This window comes from Poecilia latipinna, unplaced genomic scaffold, assembly GCF_001443285.1.
Source record: "Poecilia latipinna isolate Pla-1442-1.1 unplaced genomic scaffold, P_latipinna-1.0 Scaffold1414, whole genome shotgun sequence".
Lineage (NCBI taxonomy): Eukaryota > Metazoa > Chordata > Actinopteri > Cyprinodontiformes > Poeciliidae > Poecilia > Poecilia latipinna.
Window position 1 is genome coordinate 48,733 of NW_015114030.1, and position 17,889 is coordinate 66,621.

At 38.7% G+C, this 17,889-nt stretch overlaps 1 protein-coding gene across 3 annotated transcripts in view; it reads right to left on the reverse strand.

The window, feature by feature from the left end:
- LOC106962447 (AP2-associated protein kinase 1-like) overlaps positions 1-17,889 on the reverse strand; it is a 32,562-nt gene that overhangs the window by 4,134 nt on the left and 10,539 nt on the right. Inside the window, exons 4-20 of one of the 3 annotated variants that reach the window (XM_015056877.1) lie at positions 17,609-17,751; positions 16,356-16,477; positions 15,723-15,804; positions 15,387-15,519; positions 15,160-15,263; positions 13,763-13,845; positions 13,437-13,597; positions 12,929-13,050; positions 12,419-12,766; positions 12,156-12,298; positions 11,252-11,457; positions 10,976-11,065; positions 10,196-10,285; positions 9,265-9,369; positions 8,605-8,766; positions 6,641-6,748; positions 5,731-6,364 (exon numbers count right to left, since the gene is read on the reverse strand). In XM_015056877.1, the coding sequence (XP_014912363.1) occupies positions 6,264-6,364; positions 6,641-6,748; positions 8,605-8,766; positions 9,265-9,369; positions 10,196-10,285; positions 10,976-11,065; positions 11,252-11,457; positions 12,156-12,298; positions 12,419-12,766; positions 12,929-13,050; positions 13,437-13,597; positions 13,763-13,845; positions 15,160-15,263; positions 15,387-15,519; positions 15,723-15,804; positions 16,356-16,477; positions 17,609-17,751 (2,303 nt within the window). In that variant the 3' untranslated portion in view covers positions 5,731-6,263. Of the gene's footprint in view, positions 1-5,730; positions 6,365-6,640; positions 6,749-8,604; positions 8,767-9,264; positions 9,370-10,195; positions 10,286-10,975; positions 11,066-11,251; positions 11,458-12,155; positions 12,299-12,418; positions 12,767-12,928; positions 13,051-13,436; positions 13,598-13,762; positions 13,846-15,159; positions 15,264-15,386; positions 15,520-15,722; positions 15,805-16,355; positions 16,478-17,608; positions 17,752-17,889 lie in introns of those variants that run through there. The other 2 variants (XM_015056876.1, XM_015056875.1) reach the window with 2 other exon arrangements.

Sequence of the window (17,889 nt, forward strand, 5' to 3'; positions counted from 1 at the left end):
CACAGTTATGCACACAAAAGTTCTCCATCTTCCAAAAGGAACCCGAGTTAGATAGAGTGGTTGTGAAAGTATTCATACCCCTGTAACTATTTAATTTAGTTAACATGACATCCATAAACTTTTTTATTTGTACAGATTAACACAAAGCAGTGCATATTTTTCTGACATGGAGGGAAAAGTATACGTGGCTTTTAAAATGTTTCATACACAAAAATCTTGCGTCTTTTTTTCTCAAACAAAATAAAATACAGTGGGACGAATAAAAGTTAAATTTTATTGGTCCCATCAGTGTGTGTGGACAAGAAAGTTGTCGACACACACTGGACAACTTTCAGTGTGTGTGAGAGGGTTTAATATAGCAGGTTTGTGTCATAAAACATTATCCCAAGCTTTGACTTTTTCATGCAACACTATTCAACTCAAAAGCTGAGATAATATGCCTCAATGTCAGTCCAACCAAGACACGGCTGTCCAGATAAACAGATGGACTGGACATGGAAAGAAGGAGCTCTGGTCAGATGAGATCTTAATCTTTCTTTCTATCCAACATGTGCACAGAATGAGCAGAGCTTCACCTTCCAGTAAGACAACGACCCAAAACACAGAACTGCAATGGGATGGTTTAGATCAAAGACTATTCAAGTGTTGGAGTGGCCCAGTCAAAGTCCAGACTAAAATCCAATAGAGAATATTGAGCTGTAAATGTTCAAAGCTGCTGAAAACATACTGTAAAAGACATTCAGACATTGTAATTTCATATTTTCCTGCTTCTATCAATAAACATGATGTTAAATTCATCTGCAGACTCCCGTTAAAGAAAGCCAGCAGATCATCTGACCCAGCAGTTCCAGTACAACTACAGAGGCAGATCCACATATTGAATTTCAACAACCTGATTCTCTCATTTTCCCAGACTGGAAGAAAACTGGCCAAGGTTTGAGCAAGATTATGATTTATTCACTGCAGCTGCACACAGGGAAAAATCTGCTCTTCAATCCTGCAACATACAGGAAGTAGACATTTCCATATGCACCTACAGTAGTGTCAGCAGAGGGTGCCATTACCACACCAGCAGAATCCAGGGAGGATCCTGAGGAAATCTAAAGAGTTATGCAAACCTGAGAGTAAAACCGTAATGAAGAGGCATAAATCTGAGAGACGGAGACAGAGCTAACACTAGCCAAAGTTCTGCGCTAATGTCCATCAGTAACATTACAGAACAACGAAGCAAAACCACTTCTGCACCTAAACAGGCGAAACCCATCAGTGAGGATGCTCTACATTTAAGCCACGACAGATGAGCTGAATGTAAAGCAAAACGCTCAGTCAAAGTCAGGAAATTCTCAAAGAGTGATATCCAGTTGTAAGAATTGTGAAGGTGGACATCTGGGAACCCATGAACAGCTTTTGGACAAGCGTCTCATAACTACAGAAAATATGATCAAAAAAGCAAAACCAAGCCAGTCTGGAAGTCAAGTCAGCTAAATCTGAGGTTAAACAGACGAAGGTTCGATGTTGCACAGGCGCTGACATTTAATCTACACAATATGAACACATTCATAGCAAAACAGAAAGAGACAATGAATGACAAAGTGGTTCAAGGCAGACACAAGAGAGGAGTGAGGGCGATGTAGACAGCGGTTTTGGTATTCTTTTTCTCCAACGTGTAAATCCGTAGTAAAGCTCTTGAGAAAACTTACGTAACTTGATGTGGTTCATACGTGCAACGCTGTGATCTCATCTGAAGAGAGCACCTCCGTTAGTCTCTGCTCATTTCGATAAACACAATCTGAAATTAATTTATGGAAACCACACCATGTACTGGTAGGGTCTACTTTATGTTGCTCCATGACATAAGATCCCAATCCAAGGTCGAGGTTTGTGGTTGTAAAGTGACAAAATGTGGGAAAGTTTAAGGGGTATGAATAAATCTGCCAAGCTATGAAATCTGAAACACTCTGAGAACACAGTGTTTGAGAAATACTAGAATCAATAGTCAAAAAGTCAACATTCACATTTGTACTTTATTAGCCATCCCTTTATAATTTTTAAATTATCTCACAAAAATAGGAGCACACAGTATCACAGCTCTGACGCAGGTTTGGGCCATAATGACAAGGAGGCATCTCAAAAACACTTGATAATGTCACATAGATTGACTGTTTTCATTTTGGGGAAAATGACAGAAAAAAAACAACAACAAAAAAACAAATCTGGGGCTTCTGTTTCTGACCAGGTACTTGCCTTGCTTGGCTTTAGTAAATACAACAGCACATTAACGCTTAGAGGGAAAAAGCTTGGGGACTTGCATAGGTTCAGACAGTAACTGCAGATGACTGATGTTCAGCAGGAGGATCAGAAACGTGATCATTGGGTATTTTAAGCCTCAAAACTGCACATGCAGCAACTCCGGTAAATATAACAACAAGGCTTTCAAGATGGCTTCCTGTGGCTGTTTTCTACTCAAACCTTCTGCACTATAAGGGGAAATGTTATTAACATCTGAGTAGCTCACTCCATACTGTATCCTTTTGGCACAAACTTTTGATTCTGGGCTTGATATTTCTATGCTTGTCACTTAAAGGGGATCTATTATGCTTCCTTGAGCAGGTTGGAAAAGGCCTACATGTTCGTTACATTTTTTTTTGTACAAAATTATTCTTAAATTATGAGATCTTAGTCTGGGGTCAGGTTCTTCCTATTTTGAACTCCTTTCAGAACGAGCTGTTTTAGGGCATCTTGTCACTTTAAATTTGTATAAGCTGCTGCTGGCCACGCCCTCTAACTCTTGTGAAAATGCTTACAAACAGATGTGCAATTATACAACCATACAGCTTTGAAAAGCAGAAGTAGAGCCTTCTCCACAACCAACAAGAATGCAGCAAGTGATTTGGTTGACAACAAAACACTTGTCTTTTCCAGCAGCCAATATACATACAGAGGTAAAACCAGCTGACCAAATGTGCTGGAGCTCCGCTTGGGTCGCTATGTGACGTGCCAGGCTTTGCTGGGTAACAGCATAGCGTTTGTCGAATTTGACTTAAAAATCAGGAGGCTCATTTTGCAGACACCAAAGAACATTAGCTTACTGCCAAAAAAGCGGCTGGGTGGTTTTCTTGAGCTCTTGGTTTTTAGAAGCAGTTGAGACTTAAATGAAAGTACAGAAACTTGGAACATGCAAGTTTTGCATAATAGCTCCCGTTTAAATGCTAGCTATATTTAAAATAATATTGCACATGGACAGTTGAAATATGGCCAACTAACCTGTTAAACTTGGGCACTTTATTTACATAAAATAAAGATATTTCTAAATCTCTTTCTCCAAAAATAAAACTTGTGCTTTTTTTTTAAATTCCGTTTTTCAAATAAAATAGAAATAAGAATAAACAAGTGAAAGTAGCCATTTTCATTGTAATCATGTATCAGAAGCATGAAACCCTTTAATTTATCCTACAGAAACATCTATACAGTTCTGACCTTCGATAATGTTTATAATGCTGTGTGATAATTGGACTTCAGCCACAGGGCTGCACCTTCAGACACACCACAGAGCCCCGAAAACATTAAATACAAGACAAGTGTTGTTTCTGTAAACTGTAAAAGTAAACGCATACTTCCAGAGAACGGGAGAGCAGTAGGTCAGCGTGCTGCAGGAGATGCAGCTCTGACCACCTGAGAGAATTTAGGAGAAGAGGGGGGTCTGTGCTTTCAGAGGAGATTTAAGGACAAACTGACCAAATGCCATTTCTGCAGCAAACAACAACACAAGAAGACTACTGGAAAAAACACCCAACACTTCAGAGTCCACACACGCACACTTTTCAGAACACTGTATACCAACGCATGGGATTGTAACATTCAACAACACTGCCATGCTTTTTGATATGAATCCTGTGATCACTAAAATGAGCCAAAAAAGCCTTAAAAAGCATGAAAAAAAAATTAAATGAAATGGGACCAAAAATTCACACAATTAAACTCCCCCTCTATACACCGGCTGCTTTGAATAAAAAATATAATTGTCCACTTGTCCATGAGAACAGACCACACACAGATTCACTTTTCTTTTCACGAGAGTGGGATAAGACATGGGTTCAGGCCTAATCTTCCAGGCTGGACGGAGACCAGGGTTAGCTTCTATACATTTTAACATACTGACAGTTTCAGAGCATTTATAACAAAGAAGAAAAACAAAAAGATCACATGTCTGCACAGAGGAATGACATTTTCAGGTATTCTTTAACATTATTGAACAATTATGATGTTAAGAATCATATATAGATTTTTAATATAGACTAATATTTATTTCTTACATTCAATCTCTAACACTCTATTCATATTAACATGTATTAACAGGAAAACAATGTCATATATATATATAGATATATATATCTGCATATATATGACATGTACATCAGATTCACACATAAAACAATATGTCTTCCACGTGTAAAGCCTTATGACAATGACTTCATATATACGGTCTGGATAAGAGTCTGCAGATATCTATTTACATAAATAAGGAGTAAACAAATGTGAGGAATGTAGGAGGGATTGGAGAATGTGGACTAAATGTGCGAAAACAAAAGAGTGAGTGTGTGAAAAAATATTCGTCTAATGAGATTTCCGTCAGTGCCAGGGAAGGATTGGAGAGTGTTGTGTATATTTATATTTGCTACTTTTTATCTGCTAGGTCCTATTATTGTTAGTTTATCACATTATTATCAAGATTTCATGCATTTCTACAGATATGGCACGCTGCTATAAACACACCGACTTCTGATCCAACATGACCTTCCTTCAGAAAAACAACTTAAAAATCTTCATCTAAAAAAAAAAGCAAAGTTGAATAGACAAGAAAAAATATTCATACTGAATGGCTGAGTGTATTAAATTAATTTATCTTTTACTGTGGTAGCATGAACCCAACAAGAAACATTTTGAAAAGTCCAAACCTTAAATTTGAGTTTTTTAGTGAGCGAAATATCCAAAGACAGTAAAGTATATTTAATGACAAAAAATGCCACATTTGTAGTTTACACCTACTTTTTTTTTTAACATTCTCAGAGTGCCTCGGAGATTTTGATTGGTAATGCGTGTTTTCGTTTTACTCAGGTGAAATGATGATACAGTGACAAGCGGCAAAATGTTATTACTTTTAACAATGGGAAAGACAAGAAAACATGTTATTCAAATGAGACAAAATGCATCTCGATCTTCTGATGTTCAAATCAGAAAATTGCCGTCTTAATAAACTCCAAACAGTATGGCCAAGATATTCTTGATGGATTTTTTTAAACCTTTGTATAGCAGAACATGCTAATTGCAGTGAGAGCAACAATTAAAGGTTTAAAACAACTGGATGTGTGGCAAACAAGGCAGGCACTCAAGCTAATCTTTCCACTTCACACAGGAAGGAAGAAAATTATTTATCTGTGAGCTTTTTAGAGTTATGGAGTGTGCTGTGCTTTGTCTTTGCTTTGCTGTTCTCGTCACTTCTCGGGTTACTCTATGGCACGTTAACGTAGCGTGTAATGACTCATGGTTCTGTTTTTCATGCTCAACTACAGCAGCTTCAAAGTCGTACAGATCTTCCATCCCTCAACTCAAACATGTCTAACATTTATGCATCTACCTGCAAATCAGGCTACGTGACATAAGATTCAGAGATGTTTGGCTTTGCTAATTCAAATAAACTTCATCTGAATGAACGATCATTTAAATTTTCCATGTTTTTTTTTTTGTGTGCAAATAAACTCAGGGAGGAAAATCTAGGAAGGCAAACCACGACAAATTCACTTGTGCACGAGAACTACAACCACTTAGAACTATGTCTATTTTACATTACGACAATGATCTTTTTTTTTGTTTGCTATTAGACAAAATGCAGTATTCTTCAAATAAACTGATAGCTTTTATCCTGATTGACAAAAAAAAAACAAAAAAAAAAACCCCTAACGTGACTAGCGTTTAAAATGGACGGTGAATTGGCTGCTCATTCTCGGTGGATCATACATAATGCATGGCGACTAGAACAAAGCTGAAATGTTAGTGTTAAGATGAGAGATGAAGACGCTGCTATCGATGAAAGAAAAGTAGGAATGAAGAAACGCTGACAGGTGAGGGATGTTTCCATAATGAAGGGAGGAAGTCAGGGAGGGATGTGCAGGGAGCTATCTACGTCTACACGGCTGGTTGTTGTTATGCTATGCCGGACTATTATCCAGAGTTACAGCTTCTATGAAGGAGGAAGGGGGGGTCATCTACAAGTCGATGAGCTGGTCCACCAGCATCAGGGAGCGGGCCAAGCTGGGCAGGCTGGATTCAGAACCACCGCTGTTACTGCGCGAGTGGCCTCCTGAAACTGGCCGAAGAGACAAGGGGAGGGGAACGAGACGAGTACGGGCAAACAGAGGTGGGGGTGGAGGGAAAGCACAGGAGTGGGAGTCACAACAGGCAAGGAAAGCAGTCAAAAAGGAAGGAGGGAGAAGAAGGAAGAAGAAAAAAAAAATTTACCCAATCACAGCTACAGCTTTTCCAAAAATTGCATCCCTACGTTTCTATTTGACCTACTAGATTTTAATGTTTTATTTCAAAGATGACTTCAGCCACGTGAGAATAAAGAACTTTAAAGGCGTACCTTGGGAATTCTTTCGGCCTGTGACGGGAATAGGATCAAAGTCGTCCTCTGTAGCAGCCTCCGCACTGGCCGACTGGGCCTCGAAGTCTGAGATCAAGAGAGACGAGTCTGAAGACGATAAATAAAGCTCAGATCAACGAGGTGAGAAAAACAATATAATGTAGAGGGCCACTGGGATGATGTTTTATTACTTACAGCAGTATATAATGATGCCTCCTCCACATAAAAATATGCACAGCAATTACAAAAAGATTTTCCTTCTTTCTCTAAAATGATGCTCTCAATCCAAGCTTTTCAAGACAAATAGATCTGCTGCTCTGTAAATGTAAAAATTACGTCTGACGGCACATTATGAGAGGGAATCGGTGATCTGCAACTGGAGTCAGCTGCTGCACAGAGTCAGGCTGTGATTCAGAGTTGGCAGAATCAACAGTATTTAAATACTTTTGCTCTGCAGCCAAGAGCCGATAACTAAACCGCAGCTGTGCAGTTTTTAATTTGAGAGAGACAGCGCAATTTTATAGATGGCTCGTGACAGCAAAGGAACACTCTGCTACTTTAAAGATTTTAAACTTGATTAAACTGATTGGAAACCCATTATAAGGAGGATCATTAATCTCATGTGAAGAAAAATACCCTGACTATGAAACAGCGAATCAAAAAAGTTTTCCCTTCAGGAGGGTGCGATGATAAATGGGATTAAAAAATGAAGGATGTTTGGTATCGCCGTTGGCCTGAATTAAAAAATGATTTTGTTCTGGAGGTACAAAAAAGAGCAAGAATGTTGCTGTTTGCTCAAAATTTCTATATGATCCAAAATCCCAAGAGTGGAATCAGAAGAGTTCAATCAACACATTTCTGAAAGGTTAGCGTCGATACCGCACTCAAACTCAAGGTCTCATGAAGCGAACCGACTCACTTCGGATCTATAAGGGAAGATAATGAATTGAGATGTCAATTCGTGTCATGATGGAGGACAAAATGGCTCCTCAAGCACAATTTATCAAGTCTAAAGATTGCTGATGTCAAATTAATGACTCCTCCAGTGAGAGGAGAAATGAACAACTTATCTGCATGCTCTGAAATCACACGCTGCCATCATTTCAGCAAATCAACTCGTATGACGGGAAAGGACGAAATGATCCTTAATGGGGAGTGTGTGCTGGTGTGTTTATGGTTTGGAACTATGATCTTAAAGGGGCTTAGACTTATCTGAAAAAAAAAAAAACTGGCTCCAGTTAAGTAACAGGACAGTTTAGCAAACTCAACATGTTCATGTTTGTGATGGTAGGACACAACAAGTGACCATTGGCTGAAGTCTATGAGCCTGGGTCGCATCGTTTTTATACCCCACATTAAAAAAATTAGAACTAATTTGTAATTAAAAAATTCTAGAGACTCTGATCAACTTCAAACCAGCATAAATTAGAAACAGTTCCTGTACACTTATTTTAAAGGACTGTTATGTTAACTAACAAAAAAAAAATCTTAAAATAAGATTCTCTTTAACCCCAACTGAATAAATATTCAAAAAAAAGAAGGATTGGATTTGGCTACATTTTTCAGTGTGAGCTTAAGTTACTGCAATATGCATAATTTATTTGAATATTTTATACACATTTTTACCAGGAAGAGGCTGATGTATCTGATATCTTAAACCCACTTAGGAATCAAAATAGTTGGCTAGAGAAGCAGCATCTCATCAAGTAGCATCTGATGTTAATGCATTTCTACCTCTGAGACCTACAGATTGTAAATTATTCAATACCAGGTTTCTTCATAGTTTACCGTAAAAAAAAAACAAAAAACAAAAATCAGAACCAGGACATAAAAAAAAAAATAGTTCTTTCTTTTTAGGAAAGAAACAAACCTATCAGAGCACATCCGTCAAAGATATTCATGCTCCACCGAGTGACTTTAAATCATCACCACGCAGAGTATGTTTACTATTAGGAGATTCTTACCCCCTTTCGGCTGTAATGAGTCTCCAGACAGCAGGCTGAAATCATCCAGAGCAGAGGTGGTGGAGGTGGGAGCGGAGGAAACGGAGGAGGTGGCGCTGCCCGGTGCTGCGGGTGGTCCGGAGATGAGAGACCCGAGGAGAGAGTCGTCTGCAGTCAGAGGGTCTTGGAGGGGGAGAAAGACCACAAGGATGGGATCTAGTTAACAAAATATCTAAATTCTCACTTTGATATGTTTCATAATTTTAAACGCTCATAAAAGATATGAGCTATTAAAAGTCCAGTTTTTATGCTGTATGTCTAAACATTTATTGAATCAATCTGGCCACCACCAGGGGCAGCAGAGAGACAACCTTGGAGTAGGACTTTGTTCCTGGATAAATAAAAAAGTCAGTTTATAAATTCTGTTGATTCATTTCAAGCCAGGTCTTTTACACATATTTCATTTCACCCCCTGTTAATATAAAACTATTGATTCTTTCACTCTTTCTTTACATAGCGATAAGAAGGTTTGCGCTTGATAACATTACTGTTTCTGTTTGTGCTGAATCGAGCTGCAGGTTAACCCTGTTCTGTTTTTAATGCAGTCAGCCCTGAATGATGTTTTTGTTTCAGCCTCTTTTGGGTTGAAAAATGTTTAACAACAGGTAAAAAGACTTGTACCTTTCACAGACTCCACAGACCCTCCAAAAGGATCAGACAATGACAGCAGATCAGGAAGCATGAGTGAAGATGTGTCAGGAGATTTGAGACCTTCAATCAGCTTCTCTGAAGGCCAGAAAAGAAAAAAGTGAAAAACTTGTGTACAAACATTGTGTTCTTTGTAAGTCAATGTCAAATTCATTCAGACGACACAGAAAAATATGTAAAATGTGCTTAAGACTGACTCAAATTGGCAGAGTTCGAATGGATGGGTGGATGGAAGGATTATCTAGACAATGGCACAGGGAATAAACTCAATAAATACCGTATTTTCTGGACTATACAGCGTACCTCACTATAAGCCGCACCTTCAAAGTTTTTTTTTAAAAACTGGAAACGTACATATATAAGCTGCTGATATCTCCGCAGCTCTTGGTTTTCCAAATCTGCTATTAAGGACGCAGCCCTGCGTCTCCAATGCCGAACCATGGATTCGTTCACGCCGTTTACGTGCAGCGGCTATAGATCTGTACTGCCAGATCGACAGCCTTCAACTTAAAAGCTGCGTCATATGGACTTCTTCATGTTGTTTCCATGATGAGGGGCTATGAGTTTGAAAACATTTCTCCGACGTGCCCGCTGCTAGCATGTGCTTTTTCTAAATGAAAATCAGCACTTTCTTCTTTGATTTTCAATTTTGACTTCCAATAATTCACTTCTTGCTAAAGCGCCCCCTGGTGGTTGAAGAAAAATCCACAGAAAAGGCGCACCGGGCTACATAGCCAGAAAAATACGGTACAATATTTGTTTCATTTTTATTCAGATCTAGAAGCTCTCCATCATTATTGTGCTAATGTCTCAGTTGCTGCAGTTAGCTCTCAAATATTTATATGAAGATATAAAAAAACATTTCTATTTTCTCACATTTCATTAGAATAAAATGGGCATTTACCTGGAGCATCCGACAGTTCAAGGGTATGGAAAGGATCTGGGACAACCAAAAGAGAGGCTCCCGAGTCCAGAATAGCAGATGGCCTTTCAGCTAGAAGACAAAGACAGAGAAGTTCAGGATAATGTCCAATTAAATGTTCAGGTGATTCTGCTAACTGAGACCAATAAAGTGTTGTGTCTCATAGTGCAGTACTGCTTAAATGATAGAGGAGTTTAAATCACTCATTTTGTCATCCTGGGATATAGTGAAAGATGCTACATCCTTGTGATCAGAATAAAAAGAAAACAGATTAGATAACAGATTTTATCTAATTCATCTTTTAGTTAAATGTGTCTTTTTGTGTAAATATAAACTTCTTATTTGCTTAAAGTTCCCTTTGTTTAAGAACAACTTGAACGTCATCAGGACATCAGAACATTTTTGAGCCTTCTGACATAAAGATTTGTGTAAAATTAGAAGATTTTCAATAAACAAAATTCACACATAACACCGGCAAATAAATCTGACTTAAATTTTAACACATCTGAACATTGTGACAACTGATTTTTGAGATGCAAACTTTCGCAAAGTGATTCGTATAAAGTTCTGTTTGTAGTTAAGGGAAATTGTTCTTTTTTTCTGGACCCTCCATTTTGTTTGACTTTCAGCCAAAAACTTTTAAGTTCTTGTCTCCAAACAGCAACTTTACAGCAAAACAAAGACAGTTATGACGACTACAGCGTCTCACAGATACACAGTTAGAATTAGAAGCAGGTAGAAAAACTTTAAATTTGTCAATACCATTTTCTTGAGAAGTGTTTTCCACAGATGAGGCCTGCAGACCTGGAATCAGCTCTTCAGAAGGAGTTACCTCAGAATCTGACACCATATCTGTTTTTTTAAAAAAAGTTATCATTCATTGTTTACATCAACAAAAGACAAAAAACTCTAACCTTTATTAAATGACATATTTGCTGTCCTTCCACCTCTGTAGCACAATGCATCGTGTCCATGACTTAAGGTGTAATTAAATCTCAAAAAATGTTTGCTAAAAAAAAAAAAAAAATCACATTATACCTGAAGACTTTTTGTCATCAGCTTTGAATCCGTCAGCTGTGAAGTTGGAGAAGTTGTCGTTGTCAAACGGGTTCCATGCTGGCTGTGTGGGGGTGTTGGAGGAACCAGAGGAAGGGACGGTGGCTGCAGCTTTGGTTTGGTCCTGCACTGCATCGCAAAGGCTCGGCTGAACAGAGTCGGCGGTGTTTGGTTGAGAAACAAGTGATCTACAAGACAAAACAGTTTGGTGTTAAAAACAAAATGCAAATCGGCTTCAGCAGTGGTTAAATGCAAAGATATTTCTGTCAATTCCTAAGGTTTTACAAGTGTACACTAATTCAAATAAGGCCAATGTGTCTAAAAATGCTTCAATTTCTAGATTTCTTTGTCCTTTTAACTTATTTTGAAATGTAAATATAAAGAATACTTTAGGATTTTATGGCAAATATTTCTAAACTATTATTTCTTTGTATACTTACCACAAAGATAAGACAATTTGTGTTTGGTCAAATATTTCTTAAACAGTAAACACTTGACTTGAGGTTTTATTAAAATAACTTAAAATACATTTGACCGATGTTGGTTTGGGTCATGATTTTGCTAAAAAAAAAACCCCAAAAAAACAGTGGTGTTTTAAAGTGAGACTTGCAACATATTCACTGAAATAAAGAAAGATAGTCAAATGTACTTAACATTTCTTCTGGCTGAATGTCATTTGTATTTAAAATAATAATCTTTTGTTTTCAACTACCAGATTTTGGTGGTAAAAATTCAACTAGCAAAATACGTCTGGACCCTTTTGGAATCAATCTGGAATTATTTCGAGCAGTGGTTAGATGAAATAATCATCCACAGAGTGATCTTAAAATGAATTTAAGATCTTAAACTCTTAAAATATTTATAAATTCTTAAAAGTTGCATTTACTGGCTGAAAGCAACGTTTCCATTATCCCCCTGCAGCAGCTGTGTGGAGTCACTGACAGGAGCTGCAGCACCGTTTGATGCTGCATCACTCGGCACACGTTGGTGACCTCTGTCCTCAGATGTCTTTGGAGTCTCAGGTGGAGTCTGCTCAACAGACGAAGAGAAACAAATGTGTAGCGATCAGAATTGTTTTTATTACATGTGTGAATGGACTTCAGGAAAAGGACAGAAGAGGTGAAGGTCAGAGGTTGCTTGGCCTCTTACGATCTGAGCTGATTTTTGGCTGGCCTCAGCGAAGGCAGGCTGACTTGGAGCTGGTGTCTCCTGCTGCGCAGCCGCTTCTGGTTGTCCCGGAGACGCCTTGCTCGGAGAGGGCTGAACCTCCGGCGGCTGAGTCTGACCCGGCTGTTTGCGACGCGCTGGACGCTGAGGTGCGGCAGGGCTGGATGGAGTCTGCGCTGCCTGTGGAGGAGCGGCGCTAACCACAGAAGAAGAAGGCGTGGCCTGTTGCTGGGATGTTGGCTGTGCATGCGGTGCAGCGTCAGCTTTGGCCACTTGTGATGTTGCAGAGGCTGCCGTCTCTGCTCCAGGAGCTGCAGCCGGCTGCACAGTCTAACGCACAAACATATGTAACACGGTATGATTTGAGAAAGAACCAGGATTTTATACCAAATAACCACAATTTTATCTACATCTTCAGATGGGATAATGAAGATGATTCATCATTTCGCAGGAAAAAAGTAGAAGAGAGTTTTCCTGAACCACTGTCTGTACCTGCTTCAGTGGAGCAGCGGCCTGATTTGCGTTGGTTTGTGTTTGAATGAACGGCTGAGCTGACGTCTGTGCCTTCTGCGACTGGAGAGCTGCAGCTGGCTGGGAGAGGTCTAAGCTGACTCCTGCAGGATGACAACACAGCACATCATTCAGCAGCATCAATCAGTTTCAATTCTACATGCAAACACGCACAGTTTCATATAAAACTTAGTTGAATTTATAGTAACCATGAATCTTATTAAAATGCTTGAGGCTGAATAATATCATCAACTAAAAGCTCATAACTATCACCTGAAGCACTGATACAGAATAAAAAAAGAAGCAGCCACTTAGACTACTTTAATTTTCCAATCCATCACCGTGGGTAATCATCTGTTCCTATTCAGACCTGCTGCACTCGACATTTCCAAACACAAGCTGTAGGATTCATGCACTGATGTCATTTTTAATCAGAAAGTTTTGCTTTTCTGGTGACAGAAACAGAGTAACGGTGGAGTGAAATACGTACCCACAGACTGAGCTGCGGCACCGGAGAGATTAGCTCGCTTGCGAGGGGTGAGGGCAGCAGGCTGGATGGGTAGGATGCCAGCAGCGGGCTGGGTGTGCACGGCTTTCGGCCTCTGACGAGGGGTGATGGAGGTTTCAGTGGTGGGAATTGGATCTGTGAGTCTGACGACAAAAGGAAGCATAATTCCCTTCCCGTTAATCATGGAAAAACACTGTTAAGATAATTATTTAATGAGTATCGGGATACTGACTGTAAGTAATTAGTTCCACAAAATGTGGTGTCACTACAGCTTTAAGGGTATTACGGAGTAATGAGGTCATGCTTGCCTGGGCTTAGTCTGGCTCTTCTTTGCTGCGGCAGCCTCACTCGCTTTGATTGGCTCAGGAAGTGTGGGAGGAATCGGAGAATTCTAGTTTGTGAGGAAAAAAAGCAAATATTGAAAAGGACATGCGCATCAAATTCTGAATGAAATGCAGAAAATAAAGCTGAAATGTTGCTGCTGTGTGGACTCTTGCAGAGATTCTCTAAGATGACTGACTTGCTGACCTCAGTGGGTTTTTAAGGTCAATCATGAAAACCAAACAGCACTTAAGATTCCTCAAAAATAGAATTGAAGAAAAAAAAAAATTTTCAATAAAGCTCAAAGTTTAACTTTGCTAATGCTAATCTACAGATCACTGCAGATGGTGTTTATTCTGATGTAAATATTATAATCTAAAATTAGTTATTGGCAGAAAATCATCATGATTAACAGAAATAAAGGTGTTCTAACATCATTCTTTGTCTAATTAGTCTATATAAAGTGTTTCACTGGGCTATGGAGATACTGATGTAAAGAAACTATTCAAAAACATTCAAATTTATTGAGTGGATTAAGCAGCTACAATATTTTAGGTTGCTACACTGCTTTATTTTTAAATCAGGCAGTAGCTTTAAGCTGAATCACTTTACATTCACTGTACTGTGTACTGCCTCCTACCTTCAGTTTTTGCGTAAATAATTATCTACTTCTGGAAATAACTCATGATGAAAACATGACAACAGCAAACAGATTCACAAAAAAGGGTTCTCCTAAACGGCGAAGATGATGTTGACATCAGACGTTGACATCTTAAGAGATGTCTTAAGACAGTAAAACTCAGCCTTCGTCTTGCTACATCTCAAACTATTTACTTCAGCTAATCTGGATTTCTACTAAGTTAAGATGCAAAGAGACCTATCTGCTGTAAATACCTTGAGATTTTTCTTTGAGTAAAAAACAATTAGATTTATTTGACTATTTGACTGGGAATCTCCGTCCTCCTTCTCCAGTGGCTTTGCTTTCCTGCCTTTATTATTTTCTGTACTTTGTGAAAAAGTAGGCTACACAGCCACATAACTGGGTGTGTGTGCCACATTGTGCGTGTTAGGCCTTGTGTTGACCAGAGCCGCTGTTTTTTGTGGGCTATGCGCATCCAGTCCATGTAGCATATTTGTGTGGTTCAGGAAATCACCATGAGGTTTGCGGTGCAACGTTGCTGTTTGTTTCTGCGTGTCAAGCGCATCCTGTGCATGTGGCTGTGTTTGTGTGGGTTAGGTACAGTGATAGTTTTGTGCATACCCTCTGATAACATCCTCCTGCTTTTAACTTTTTTTTTACCTCCATGTTAAAAATCCTGAATTATGCCTTTCAGACTGCCATTTCTTTCCATAATTGATCAAATAGCTACAGAGAGAGACTCACCTTCACATTCTGAACAGGGCAAGTCCGCTGAGCGAGTTTAAAAGCAAAGTAGGACACCTGATAGATATCCGGTCTTTTGTCAGGATCCGGCTCCAGCATGTAACCTAAAAAAAAAAAAAAACACGTAATGTAGAAAAATTTTAAATCTCTGAAAATTAAACGAGAAAACACAACAAAAACATCTGGACCAAGCAGAGAGCAAAGAATATTATTTGACAGGTACTAACGAATGAGGCAGTGAAGATCGTAAGAGTAACGGGAATTATCAGGAATAGTGAAACTGCCATCACAGATGGCCACCTGGCTTTCACCAAAGGGGAGAGTGAAGAAGCACAACTTGTACAGCAGACAGCCCAGCGCCTGGAGAGAAAAACCACATGCACACCCAGTGACAAGAGAAAGGAACGGATGAGTCCAGAAACACCAAAAAGCCGAGAAAAGATTATTCAATCATTTCATAAAATTTGTAGGTTTGTAGATTTTATTGGTTTATTTATGATGGACAATAAACACAATCACATTGTGATTAAGGTGTTATCACAAAGAATATTCATCCTACTCACCCAGACATCGGCCTTTGTAGTTATAATCTTATTGTTGTAGAGGTTCACCATTTCTGGAGCACGATATGACAAAGTCGTGTACCTAAGACGAAACATTAAAAATACTAGGAATATCAGATTTTATGTGCCAAAATAAAGCAGAAACTGTAAACAGTGCTTTGACTATACACAATACAAGTCATATATTACATCAATAAAAAACTTCAGATTCTAGTTGTTCAGTTGGAGTCTGAACAATAAACAAAAAAAAAGTTAATTTTTAAAAATTTGGACCCTTTAAAAATATTACAGCTTCAAACTTCAAAGGTTTTTATTTGGGTTTTCATATGATAGACCAACACTTAGTAGAATATCATTGAGAAGGGAAAGGAAATTATAGAGTTTGACTTCAAAACAAAATCTAAAACAGTGCAGTTTGTTTTCAGCATCATTTGATCTGATACCCAAACATAAAATCCAATGCAAATAATTGACTTTAGAAATCAATGAATAAATAGTAAATAGTGTGTCAGTTTATTTTATTCTCAATGCCTTTTAAAGGTTGTGTGAAAAAAACCCAACAAAACAATTGAGTTACATTATTTACAATAAGTACTCATAAAAGAAAGCTCGAGATGTTAAAAAGGCACAAACTTTTTGATTTCTTCCTCCACTGCTGCCACTCCTTCGGTCTGCGGGTTTTGGAACCTGCCTGTGGCGCTGCCAAAGTCGCACAGCACGTAATGACCTTTGTCATGCAGGAGAATGTTCTCCACCTGTGGATGCGTGGACATTTTTTTCTGTTTTACTCAGAGATCTTCAGATAAGACTTTATTGTGGACAGTATAGTGTTTCAAAACAAAGCACTGATTTGAAGCAGCAATTAACCACCAGGCTAAGATCAGATACAATACTGATCTTATACTTTGGTAAGACGGGCATCTCAGATAACATTGAGTAAATTGTACCAATTATCTAGAGGGACCCTGGAATCTACTGACATTCAGCTGGACTGATATACAGTAAAGTAAGCATACACACACACACACACGCACACACACACACACACACACACACACACACAAAACAAGTACATTTTCTAAACCTGATGAGGAGTGATTGTTAATTTTCTTTCCAGATATAGTACATCTCTTCCAACTACTTGGAGTACTCCAAGTAGTTGAAAATCTTATAATTGTATTAATGCAATTGCTTCATTTTTAACATTTTTCCAACATAAAATCTTGAAAAAAATACTTAGAATGCCATCGATTATAGTATTTGGAGAAAAACAGAAATGGGCCTAGAAAACTGTAATAGTTGTATCTTCAAAAAATAATCAATCACATTAAACCACTGTCACCTTCACATTACAGCACACAAGGTTGAAGCAAACCCTCCACAATTTTTTAAGTGAATTATTTTTACATTTCTACAGCAAAAAAGTCGTGTTTCCATTTTGATCAAAACTACTGAGAGACTACGATTTAAAATCAATGCAGCTACATGCCTCTAATTGCAGCAGGTGAAGTTATTTCAAGCATGCTAACAAGTTACATTGTCCTCTGCTATTAGACCAATGAATAATTAAACGAAGCTTCCTCTCACACCAACATACTTATTGCTTTTCAAAAGACGTCTCAGCAGGGTGATTCACAGAAGGAGCTGCTGCTGGGTTAACACAATTACACTGGATGTCATCTCCTTCAATATGCGGCACACAGTGGTACATTATAGGGCATTAACACGTTACAGTTCAGAGAGCCGAGATTCACTGTATTTAAGACTTCACTTTGCACGAAGCGTTTTATTCCAGGGCAGAACTGACGCAGGCTCACGCTTGTGTTAGAGTTATTAAATACTTGAAATAAAAACAAGGCTTGTTGGGAAGCAGCTAAAGATGTTACCTTGAGGTCTCTGTGGACGATCGGCGCCTTGCGCTGATGCAGGCGAGATACGGCATCGCAGGTGTCACAGAAGATCTGAAGCACCTCGGACTCCGTGAAGCCAGTTTGAAGTCTCTGATTCATCAGATTAACCACCTGCCCTCCTGTAAAATAACATTTGAAAATGTAACAAAGCCAACCATAGGAGAGTTTGCTCTAATACTTAGGCCTGTAACAGTAACAAGTTTTGCTGGACAACAAATTGCCGCAGAAATGATTGAGAAGAACAAGACTACTTTCAA